The sequence below is a fragment of the Aptenodytes forsteri genome, unplaced genomic scaffold, assembly GCF_000699145.1.
Source record: "Aptenodytes forsteri isolate BGI_AS27 unplaced genomic scaffold, ASM69914v1 Scaffold87, whole genome shotgun sequence".
NCBI classification, from domain to species: domain Eukaryota; kingdom Metazoa; phylum Chordata; class Aves; order Sphenisciformes; family Spheniscidae; genus Aptenodytes; species Aptenodytes forsteri.
In genome coordinates, this window is record NW_008796041.1 from 4241256 (window position 1) to 4254424 (window position 13169).

The 13169-nt window shown below is 38.2% G+C and overlaps 1 protein-coding gene across 1 annotated transcript in view; it reads left to right on the plus strand.

Annotated features, from left to right (window-relative positions):
• The window catches only part of SEMA3A (semaphorin 3A), a 121032-nt gene that overhangs the window by 17381 nt on the left and 90482 nt on the right, over positions 1 to 13169 (plus strand). Inside the window, exon 3 of the mRNA XM_019473707.1 lies at positions 2476 to 2595. Within this exon, the coding sequence (XP_019329252.1) occupies positions 2476 to 2595 (120 nt within the window). The remainder of the gene's footprint in view (positions 1 to 2475; positions 2596 to 13169) is intronic.

Sequence of the window (13169 nt, forward strand, 5' to 3'; positions counted from 1 at the left end):
TAAGTTTTAACACACCCCCCCCCCCCCCCCCCCGGCTAATGTGGAATAATTCAGTGAAGCTGATTATAGAATTTTTCTTAATTTCCATCCATAGAAATCAAAGAAGACTCTGCCCCTAAACTAAGTAGGGTTTTCCATCTCACCTTTAAAGTATTAGCTATCTAATACCTTCTTGCTGTATATTATAGATATGCAGCTGAATGGTGTTTAGTGAGTGCATATAGAGTCACAGGTGGCGTGTTGCTGTGAATCAGAATGGCCCCTCTGAAATCAGCACAACCTGTTTTGGTTCACACTGGCTGTGGATCAAGCCCATGTACTCACAGCACTTTGCAAGGGTACATGTCCACTGGCAGCTAACATTTCATGTTCTTCAGGCACGCAATTTTTAAAAGCTTTAACAAACCATAATAGTAGACCACAAAGACATTTTTTAAATCATGATACATCAAACCAGACAAGGCAAAGCACAGTCCTACCAAAACAGTGATGTGATTCAATTTGGCCAGATACAACTCTAAGTGAGAAAATTCTGAATTATTTAATAATGTACAAATCATTGGTCAGTTTTAAATTATGTAGAGTCAAAGTCAGATGCTCCATCTGAAACACAGAATATCAGAGTTTCAGAAAGGACCTGTTTCAATTTTGTTCATTTTTAATGTTACATGAATTTGCAATATTTGCCCATTTTTATTCTTGCAGGCGTTGAATTATTAACACACTTTTCATGTTTTTTCCATATTTCTTTTTTTAAAAGGAACAAAAGACAACAGCATTAAGAACAATATCAAAACATACATTGTAATTTTGATGATTTATGCCAGGCATTTGCTTAGTACTCTACCACTGTGACAGTGGAAAGCAGTCTGTGGATACATATACATATAATAAATGTATGTTCATGTTTATACACGTGTGGGAGGAAGAATACGTATGCACTAGAAATTGTGTGTGTTTTTATTAAGAAAGGTCAGAATGGAAAGAATTAAGAAAGACCCCTGGTAACATCCATCTCTATTTCTTTCAATTTCCTGTTGGATTACCTTAACTATCTCTCTGTTTTCTCTTCCATCTCAGTTAGAAAGATAACTTAAGTTATCAGCAGTAAGCCAAGGACGCAGTAAGATTCTGTGTGCTTTTCTCCGGGTGATCTTTTTAATACATTGCCATTATTTGTTACGCAAATAAACAACAAAATTGGAAGACCAATGTCGTTTCAGTACAGTCCTTTGTGTATATGCACAGTGTTTTATCTGTGTAAGTTTGTTGCTTTTCCCTGTGGTGGCCTAAGGCATGCCTCAAATTGCACATGCACTTTCCTGGCAGAGCCATTATTTTGTGTTTGAGAGTATCTGGTTTAATTAGCAAGCAAGTTACAGAGATGGATGATGCCAGTCAATGAGATTTCTGTGGAGGCGGTAGCTCAGGTGGTGTTTCCACAGGCCCTGGTCTACTTGGAGAGGTACAGCTGAGTGCTGTACCAAAAAAGTCATCAAATATGCATAGAAAAGTTACCTTTGATTTTAATACCAACTTTACTGGAAAGAGTTATTTTATTTCAGTGTTCTTATTTTTCTCCTATTTGAAATCCATTATTTGTAATTGTGTCAGTAGACTGATTCACAACCATTGACATATTTCTTTTCATTATTAGTCCTGATTGAAATAAAAATATTAAATAAACAGAAAAAGTTGACATCTTGACTATCAGGTTAGACATTTCCATTTTAATAACATTAGGCATTAATAATGACGTTTTTGTTAACAGATAACAGATAATGTTTGTACCAGGGACTGTTAGTGTTGCTATTAAGTTTTTAATTGCTGAGAACTAGAATTACTCATGATGGATAATTTACTTAGGTAGAAAATGTAAAGTCCACGTCTTGCAAAGCTTATATTCTAGGGGCTGTCAATAACTGCATTAAAGTTTAACATATGTATTCATCTTTGTAAAACTGGCCCCTAAACACAGACAATGGGGGTGAGGCAGCATTCATGTTATTGTTAGAAATGTTATATCAATGATTTGTTTTTCATCAACTCCTTCCATCTGGCCCATCTTTCTTCTAATTGTTACTTAATTGAATACAAGCAAACAGTTGGTCCATTTTTCTTCATTATTTAATTCTGACACATTTCTATAAATGGGTTTTGTCTTACAAACATGGCAATAGCATAAATTACAAAGATGAAGTGTGTCTGAAACAAAAATTAGGATTTTTTTTTTGTGTAATATTTTCTTCAGGGGTGGATGCTTTATTAAATGACAACTAAAGATATTTAAATGAGAACCTAAATCAGGCTATTTATTAAATGCTTAGCAATAAACAAGCTTATAAACAGCATGAAATGGTCACACTTTTAAAATCTGTTCATTCAGCCATATATCCCCAACACAGAGGAGCTCTCATTAGTCATAATCACTGAATTAACTTTGTGGATCCATTTTTTCCCCCCTTTTCTTTGCAGAGAGAATGTGCTAATTTCATCAAGGTGCTTAAGGCTTACAACCAAACCCACTTATATGCCTGCGGAACAGGGGCTTTTCATCCAGTCTGCACCTATATTGAAGTTGGAAGCCATCCTGAGGTAAACTATCTTAAAACAATATTTTTCTTTTTTTCTCTTTTTAATCTTTAGTGGTGTTTAGCCATGACGTCTTCCTGCCAAAATGCACTCTCACTAGTTTCTGTGACTCGGTGAGTGAATCTGGTAGGACCTGCTCCTGGATCAGGTGCTGACGTGCTGATTGATAAATCACAGCAGAATCTGTACTTTTCTCCCCTACACAGCATCTTTTCCTCCAGGGGCTTAAATAAATATGAGTAAGCCCATTCTGCCTGGTTCATGAAGTTAAAAGCACTCTCTTTTTTTGGTCAGGACAGATACCAGCTATAATAGGGGTAGTTCAGCCTGTGCGCTTATTCTGGGGCCAACTCTGTCCTTTATTCTCCTACCAGTCAGTACAGTCTGACATCGCGGCAGCTTTCTCCCAGCTGGGAATTAAAATAGTGGCACACATTCATAAATCCCACTTCTCAGATTTGTCCTAACACACTGAGAGTTTTTCATATGTGACCTAGGTTTTGTTTCTTTACTTTTTAGTGAAAAATAAATAATTTTTTCCTCTCTCTTTTCCTCCATTTTTAAAAATCTGTAGTTTACTGACTTTTTGCTTAGTGCTGCCGAAAGCTTGCAGTAGCTCTTGTACTGTTTTGTCAGTGATCATCATAACTAAATAGATAAGTATGGTCTTCCCTGGCGAAAAACAGTATCACTCACAGAAAGCAATGGGACTATGCTGGTTTTCCTGGCTGAAGATTTGACTAGAATGTCTCTGTGCTCCATTTTGATCCTTTTTCTCTCCAGAAAAGCCAATCTTTTATTTTCCTATTAAGATGAGTACGTAATATAAATTAGTCCACTTCATTTTCAGTCTGGCTTACCTGAGTGTTGCTCCATGGACTGTTTCAGTTTAGCAACCAGGCTCTTGATATGTTTTCAGCAGTCACTTAGTTTATGGATGTGTTTTACTGGTGAATCCATAGTTGTGTTACTTGTAGCTTCTGTGATCTCCGAAGAACAGCTCTTTCAAGTTACCTTATGGTTTTACAATTCAGGTTTGCAGATTTCCCTGAAAATAAAGACATCATTGTTAAATGAATGAGGACTCAGGTATTTAAAAATCAGAATTTCGTCTTGTAGAAAAATGAACAGGCCTTTTGAGTATTGACTTTATAGTCTGGGAACCATTTTTCCCTATAAAAATATCTTTTGATATTTTAAACATGAGTCTTTAAAATGTTCTAAGAATAAGGTTTTGAAGGAATAAAGGAGCTGCAAAGTAGAAGGGGTTTTTTTTCATATTCTTTAGTGCTTTATTCCAGTATGCATTCTTGGCAATTAGTGATTGTCTCTTGACCACACACAGTATGTCATTGCTTACTGCATTAAACAGATTCTCTGCTTCCTGAGATCCATTTGGGAATTGGTAGACATATTAATTAACTCCAGTTCCGTAAGATGTCTGTCAATCAATTCTTGGCTATCTGCCAAGTGAATCTATCTGCAGAGAGATAGCTGGTATGATGTCATTTACTTCTACATTTGGCTGTTTTATGACTGTACCATAAAACTAACACACACTTTATCAAGGATTTATAGAAAGGATGATCAGAGATGAGAGGCCAGATCCAACCTCGGTTTAACATTCTGGATTTTGACACACTTGAGTCAATGATGTGTTTGGCCCTGGAGCTGAAGGAGAATGTTTGGTTTAGCTTCTTTTTAGCAGTCCCTAACTACCCACAAAATCTAAATTGTTGCATTTTTGGTCATTTATGCAGTAAGTTTGTTAGCCCCCGTGTGCCTGAATCATTCTCTTGACCCTTGGTTTTATCTTCGCAAACCAGGGAAGTCAGGAGCATGTTTAACTGAACTGCCTCAGACACTATTAGCTTTTGATTTCTTTTTCATACTTAAGCTATGAGTGAAATCATCTTTACCTGCCCTTCCAGTGGCACAAGTTTCTGTGTCCTCTGGACAGTCATGCAGGAGGGGTGACTGCCTTCTCAGCCCAGGTCTGCCCATGCAGAGAGAAAGTGGGGCAGGCAGGAGGCAGCAGTACCCACCTCTTCTCAGGCTTTGGCAAATCTGACAGTCAGCCTGGGTCCTGTTCCTTGCAAAGGTGAAAATCAGACAAATAAATGAATTTATTAGGTTTGCAATGAAAAATAATCTCGCCTGTCTTTGTCTCTCAGCTAGATCCTGCTCCTTCCTTTCCCATATCACCTAGCCAGGAATTTCAAATGTGCATCCCCTCCCGGAGCTGGGGAAGAGGAGGGTGCTTGATTGACAGTAGCTATTAGAGACACCACAAATGGGGGGATACAATATTAACCCCCACACCCCTGTACACTGCATCTGTGAGAGCCAGATGGTTTATGTTGTCATGTCAGACAGCAGCACTGGATGTGTCAAAGAGCCATTGCTTCTGTATCATGTATAGTTTATATCTCCCTAGCATACTAAAAAAGGTAAAAAGTATAAGTGAAGGCAAGCGGTTGATTTTGAGTTAAAAAATTGCCATCTAAAACATTTCCTGAAGATTCATTTTCTGCCACAACACTTGTGGCAAATTAACTGACTTCACCATCTGCTTATTTATTTTTCAAGCACTTAGAGAGGTAAATGTGAACTGATTAGGGGAATAGTCAGGGAATGTACCTACTGTCTAAAAAGATTGCTTGTTTATGTGAGCTCGGAATATAACCCACCTGCCTGAGTCCGGTGGAGGAGAGGAAATTAGTGTGTGTCAAACTGAAGAGGATGGAGAAGTGAAATTTAAAGAAATGAGTGGCAAGTGATAGAAGAGACACTGGAAGCAATTGGAGCAGGCTGCAGGAGGCTGGAATATGGTACAATTTTTATGATTGGGGAAAGGAAATAAATTACTTTGTGTGACAGTCATAAAGTAATGGGAATATGAATTGTTATATCTGTTGAATATCTCTTCGATATGAAGCAGCGTATCGCAGCCCCATTCCATACTTGAAGAAAACCATTTCTAGTGATGAAACTAGGCAGGTCTAATTGAGTTTGATGAAGTACAGTATCAGAAATAATAATAAAAAGGTAAAAGGATATGAACAGCATGCTGTGCATCTGATTAAAAATGATCTGCGCAAATGTATACAACCTAATATGTTGTGAATTACACCGCAGTCTAAGGAGTAAAGCAGACTAATCTTCACTTAAATCCATTCCAGATGTGTAAGTGAATAACCATAGTATTTAGAGGGAAGAATAAAGTTAATGTTTGATAGACTTTAAGCACATAAGCCATGAGTAAGCAAGAAAGAACATATTTAGAGAGAATGTAGCATGTGTATATACAGAAAATACCTGAGGAGAGTTTAATTTAAAGCTCAAGATCATCCATTGGAGAGGCTATATTTGTACCTTCACTGAATGGGGCAAACTGGCTCATATGCAGATGTCTATATTGTACGTGCCTGAGTTTAGGTGAGATGACCTAACACAGACACCTACACCAATTTCAGGCATCCGAGGTTAGGTCGCACGTGCCATTCTCTCCACATAACGCAATATAGTACAAGAAACCAATTACCAGACAAAACAAAAAAGTAATTAGTAAAGCTGTGTTCTGCTCCCACTGACTTCTGAGGAAACAGGATTGAATGTGTAGGAATGTTGTACTTTGTACTTAATGGTTGCAAAATGACACAAGTCAGATCTGCGCTCGAAAGGAACAAATCCAACTGCAGGGAGACACAGAGGTGCATTAAACCACCTAGAAAATCACAACAGGATGCAGAATGCACCTGCCTGTGCGTGCCTGGGCAGGGGGAAGGAGCCCTGCTCCCTTTCCCCAGGGTCCCTTTGGGGTAGTTTGTGTGAAGCAACAGGGAACAGTCCTGTTTAGGAAAGAACAGGATTTTCCATTTATTTAACTCTTACAGGTGGAGGTATAGAGAATGCCCTGTAGAACCTTTTTTTTTTTAACGCTCAGACAGACTTTACAAGAGCTGTACAAAATTGTTTGCCAGATCCTCAGCAGGAATACATTAGGGTTTCTTCAACAGAGGTAAATCAATAAATGCTGTCTGAAGAACTAACCCGGCTTCTTTTATTGTCTCCTAATTCCAAATTTCTTGTCATTGTCCAACAGATTAAAACTCATTTTTAACTGGATGAACTTAAAAGATCTGGGATCACTTTACCTGCAGGTTATTTCTCATTCCTAATCAATAAAGAAGCTCTAAATTTAGTTCAGATTTATGATGTACATAAAACATTAAGTTATTGCATATGAAGTTATATAACGCTACCACCTGTAACGTATTTGCTTTTTCCGGACTCTGTATTTTAAAAATCTTTGGTTCAACTCATAAAATTTTGCTGAATTATACTTTCCACTTTTTTTTATCCCTTCTGTACTTCACATTAGAAGAGGTCTAGAGTGCATTTTCTAAGTAATGGACATCCTGTTCTGATACATTTATACATCTGTCTTTTTTGTCTGTCTGTATATATTATATACATGTATATAGTGATGGAAGAGAAGGTTTTTTCCTAAGAGAATGACTCTGAAGGAACACATTACTTGAAGGACCAGTGCTGCTGCTGGTAGAAAACATTTTGTGTTTCATTATCTAATATAAAAGTCAGGGTGAAACATTGTCTTCAGTAGTAGCAGATGTGGCATAAATTGGTCTAACTTCATTGAAGACAGCAGAGCTGTGTCAGTTTACATCAGTTAAGATTCCGACCTGTGGTTTTTAAGTGAAACATTTGAGCAAATGATTTTTTAAGTTAAGAATCACCTCAGGCTAATTTGCTTTCCATCTAATTATACCTTTATACGGCATTTATATGCTTACCAAATATATAGAGAAAATATGAAGGAAAAGGATAGTGTTAAAGGATGACTCTCATTTGTGATACAACAATTGTGTATATAACAATTATTTGTGACATACTAGTTCTAAGCATCACTAAAATCACAAAGAAATGCCAGTAAAGGAGGATCCAGTTTACAGACTGCAACAGCCCATTTTAGTTCAGAGATGCTTTAACTTTTCAAACCACTAGATATCCTGTTACTATAGTATATGAAAATAAAACTGAAGAGCCAGATCTCTAGCTTATGTACAGTGCAAGTACATTTTAGAGCACGTCTTTCAATCACCTGGGTAGTTTTGCCATGGGAAAAAAGAAAACATATACTAGATGTTTAAAGGCTGATATACTTCACCTTATTTCATAAAAAGCAGGATAATGATTTCTGCTATACTGGGAAATCCCAGGTACCGGGCCTTTTTTGCTGTACTGATGTTCTTGTCTGTGGAGGGTGGCAGGTAACAGGATAGTCAGTGTTAGGCACACATCTCTCCAGGCATCTCACAGGGTCAGTGGCCAAAATCACAAAATAAAGGGGTTTGATTCCTCTGGAGGCTGCTAGGTCTGCAAACCATCACTTCTGCTGCTCCACATTACATCAATTTCCAGTCCCTTAGGCTACCCTGTGTGAAAACTCTTTGCATAAAATCAGGATTTTCACACATGTACAATTGTTAAAAAGAATAAATCTTGGCATAGCTATAACCTTCCTAGAATTTTGGAGGTATATAGTTTTATATATAGTTATATGTAGCTATATACAGCATATAATTCTTTTTCCTAGCCTTAATTCACTATGTCATTGGTTGGGAAGGGATATGCTATGGGAACTTTCCAATGACCCGAAGACAATATTTACAAGAGGAGTACAGGGAAGGGACAGAGAACACGACAGTCATTTCTCATAAGACAACCTAAGCGAGTCATTTGTTCTGGTAAGGTCTGACAAATATTTCTGTAAGGAAACCAGGATGTGTTGTTGGAAGCTCTACACATTTTTAAGCACCGTCATGCAGAAGCATGTATTTCTTACAGACCGAGTGCTATGTCCCAAAAGGCACCTCTTGTTATGCGGCATTATCTTGTGATAAAGTTACAGAAGTAGAAGTAAAGAGGTAACCTGATTCCCATTTAAAAGACTGTTTGAAAAACTCCATAAACCCCTTTGTAAGCAAATATGAATCAGGTTCACGGTTAAATGCTATTATTTATGAAGGCCTGTCTTTGAATACACTGCAGATCTCCTTTGACTTTAGCTGTATTTTGAACACTTGTTTGCTAAAAGAGAATTTAAACTAGGAAAACTCAGATTTTTTAAAACTTCATCCTGTCATCCCCAACCAAAATATAATTCCAATAAAAATTTATTTCCAGAGTAGATCTTTTAAAGTAGGACTGTTAGGCTTTATGTGATAATTTAGCTGTCGGAATAGTTTAATTTATGAGGTAAACTTCTCTCAACTGAATAGCACACATGGCATCATAATTTAGCGTCGGAATAGTTTAATTTATGAGGTAAACTTCTCTCAACTGAATAGCACACATGGCATCAATGGCTGACATCTTTCCTACCCTCACTGTTGGGAAAGTCTACACAGCTGCTACGGCTATTTCATCCTCAGCAAAGTGAGACCCCGAAGAGAAAAATTTTGAAAGAGATTTTTTCCCAGGTATCTTATTCTAACAAGATAAGAATCGATTTCCTAATACAAATTATAATGCATACTAAACTTTTGATGTAAACCACACAGTTAAAAGTATAATACTTTAAATTTGCAACTAGTGTTCATTATCCTGACATATTCAATTAAGAAGGATGTGCCTTTATGACAACTGAATGTTTGACAACTAGCTGATCCATTTGAACTTCCATTTACCAACGTAAAAGTATATTTGTAAGAATAGGACTATTCCAAATCATATGCATGCAAAGGATCTGGCTCAGTATCTTAAAATTCAGATGCAGTACAAATATCATTTTTTGGGGGAAAGTACTTAGTAAAGGGTCATGCTTCAATCATTGACAGGAAATGTGAACATCGTAGGTTTTCAGCTGTCATTTAATGCATTCAGTCCTGCCTTTGCATATTTCATAATTACACCTAAGCAAATTGGAATCTATTTATGTCTAAAGTGACAGAAAGTCAGTAATTATGTCTGAGGTTCACTCTGAGATTTACAAGTTGAACATTTACATGCATAAAATGAAATCAAGTTTTAAACTATCACAAGTCAAAACAGTGCGGTTGGCTATTTTATTTCTTCACCTTTAGTCCTCGGTCTACAGACTTAAATGGTTTAGGCGAAATGGAAGCAAGGTTCTTTAGTAAGTCATACAGAAGAGAGATATAAGATATGATGAGAAGCAGAACAAAGACATGGAATTTACAACTGCAAGGGCCATTTGTTGCACAGCAGAAACCACTAATGAAACCCCTATTATTATTCAAGTCTGATCAGTTCAGCTATTCAGCAACTAACTTTTGTTTAGGACTTGATAAATATATCCAAATTGCTATGGCAGACCTCCTAGTTTATTCTTAAAGATATAAGATATGATGAGAAGCAGAACAAAGACATGGAATTTACAACTGCAAGGGCCATTTGTTGCACAGCAGAAACCACTAATGAAACCCCTATTATTATTCAAGTCTGATCAGTTCAGCTATTCAGCAACTAACTTTTGTTTAGGACTTGATAAATATATCCAAATTGCTATGGCAGACCTCCTAGTTTATTCTTAAGAAAAAAAAAAAAAAATAAACTCCAGAACCATATTACTTTAATATTACTTTATACATATGTTTTAAAGAAAATGTAAATGAAAGTCACCCTGCAGGTGATGTTCCAGCACCCTACGGTTTGGTTTTAATTGAAAACTTCCCGGAGATGAGAGAGAACTAGTAAGGATATGGTCTGTAGAAAGCGTGGGTGTTTCTGTGGATTTGGTCCGATCGCTAGAGACACGTGAATGACACAAAATGAAGCTTGATAGTAGCAAGATCCTACATATTCTCCTCCACTGTTAAAAAATACTAACTAACACAAAGTAACTGTTAACACAGAAATTTTTTTTAGATTTTCTTCGTGCAAAAAGAGCCAAGGGTGAACGATAGTGTCAAATTTGAACCCCCTGCCTCCTAATGAGAGGAATCTATGGGCTAGCACGCTTCCACTGAGATAACTGAGAAGACCATTGTTCCCTCACTGTACATGGCTTTCACCTTCTGTGGCTGAGAAATGCTGGTTGATTACAGTGGAGAACTGTATACAGTATGCCACAGCTGAATGACTTCCATGAATAAGAAACTAAAACCAGTCGACATATTCATTAGGTTCAAAGAAATGAGTCTCAGAACTGTGGGAAAACTTTTTTTTATGCTGCTGGTGGGGAGGAAAAAAAGAGTGAGATAGAAAGAGACCTCCATGGCAGTAAATTGGTGGAGTGGAGTGTGCACGCGTGCACACGCAGAACCGTTGAGTGGATTTTCACTTATACCATATGCAATGTCTTGCTTTGTGAGTCCATGTCTTAAAACCATGGGTAACTTTGAATATGCTCAGATAATGAGTGATTCAAGTTAAAGATACTCTTAGGATCTGGGTTTAATTTCTTTTTTTTAAAATGTGGCATGTTTTTTCCTAGTACTAGTTGTCTTCAGTGGAGTTCTCTATGACTTATACTGGTGTCACTAAGACTGAGGTTCACTCTTCATTTGTATAGTCACAGAAAAAACATTAATTTCTAACATTGTTAGAGTGATGACTCAGAGTTTTGTGACTGCTTTAAGAAAATTAATTTTAGCGATAGCTACCAGAGGAGCTGAAAATACACCCACTGTTTGCATTTGGATGTTCATTATTTCTCCTATCAATTAAAGGATGTTATGATGAATTATTTATTTCCACAATGTAAATAGTCCCACTGGCACATGATTACCTTACTTTACCATGAGATGATACAGTTTTCCTAATTCATTACAGACTTAGATTGTACTTTTAAGAGAGATGGCAATCACATTAAGATGTTGATCCAATTTTCTGGGTGGGAATATTATGTTTGTTCATCAGCAGAGCCCATAAGGTTTCTAGTAGCAGAGAAGTTCAGCATTTGCCTCTTGTTAGAGTAACAATTGAAAACATTAACCCAACTTCACAGTCATGTAACACATGCAAAATTTCATCCACACACCTCCTGAAACAAAAGACAAGTATGGCTGAATCCTTTGATCTCTCAACCAACATGGGGGAGAAAAAAAAACAAAACAAAACACAAACCACCATCTGTTGGGAAACCAATGTAATAAAACCAGTGGAAAGCCAGCCTATAGTATAGACTGACTTAATTGAGGAAATGACTTATAAATAGAATTATTTCTTGATTTAGAGGCACAGGAGGAAGCAAAACTGAAAGAAGGAGTTACCGAGCACAGATTTGGATAGATGAGCATCAAAGCAACATTATTCATTGTGGGATCCACGTCACAAAGCTCCAGTTGACAGGGGCTGACCTCATGAAGAAGAATCATATTTTAAGTGTGATTTCTGCAGCTGAAGGAAGTGACTGTATTGTGTTTGTAGCTCAGTACAAACATCTTGTCAAATAGGCTTTAAACAACCAAGGTCACATTGCAGCAGGTTTTAGCTGTGGGTGATGCTCCACATACAGGCCATGGGGCTGTGAAATTCAGAACAGCAAACTAACCAGAGTTATATTAAATATTCAGGCATAAGGACCTAACCAAGAGCCTATTGATGTTAACCAACTTCACTGGACTTTGTCTAAAATTTTATGAGAGCTGATGTGTTGTGAAGTGCCTTTCAGGCCTGATTTTTAAAGGCTGTTGGATTTATTAAACTCTGGGAAGTTACATGTGAGTCTGAAAACACTGCCTATTTCCATGCTTTCAGACCAACCTAATATTTATCCTTTCTGCATGTTTACGTTTGTGGTGGGTTGACCCTGGCTGGACACCATGTGTCCACCAAAGCCACTCTATACTCCCCCTTCTCAGCTGGACAGGGGAGAGAAAACGTAACAAAAGACTCATGGGTCGAGGTAAAGGCAGGGAGAGATCACTCAGCAATTACCGTCATGGGCAAAACAAACTCAACTTGGGGAAATTAATTTATTACCAATCAAATAAGAGTAGGACAATGAGAAATAAAACCTAAATCCTAAACCACCTTCCCCCCACCCCTCCCTTCTTCCCAAGCAAAACTTCACTCCCAATTTTCTCTTCCTCCTCCCCCACAGCGGCACAGGGGGATGGGGGTTACGGTCAGTTCATCACATGTTGTCTGTGCCACTCCTTCTTCCTCAGGGGGAGGACTCTTCACACTCTTCCCCTACTCCACCGTGGGGTCCCTCCCACAAGAGACAGTCCTCCACAAACTTCTCCAATGTGGGTCCTTCCCATGGGCTACAGCTCTTCATGAACTGCTCCAGCATGGGTCCCTTGCACAGGGTGCAGTCCTTCAGGAACAGACTGCTCCAGCGTGGGTCCCCCACGGGTTCACAAGTCCTGCCAGCAAACCTGCTCCAGCATGGGCTCCTCTCTCCACGGGTCCACAGGTCCTGCCAGGAGCCTGCTCCAGCGCAGGCTTTCCATGGGGTCACAGCCTCCTTTGGGGATCTACCTGCTCTGGCATGGGGTCTTCCACAGGCTGCAGGATGGATATCTGCTCCACCATGGACCTCCATGGGCTGCAGGGGGACAGCCTGCCTCACCATGGTCTTC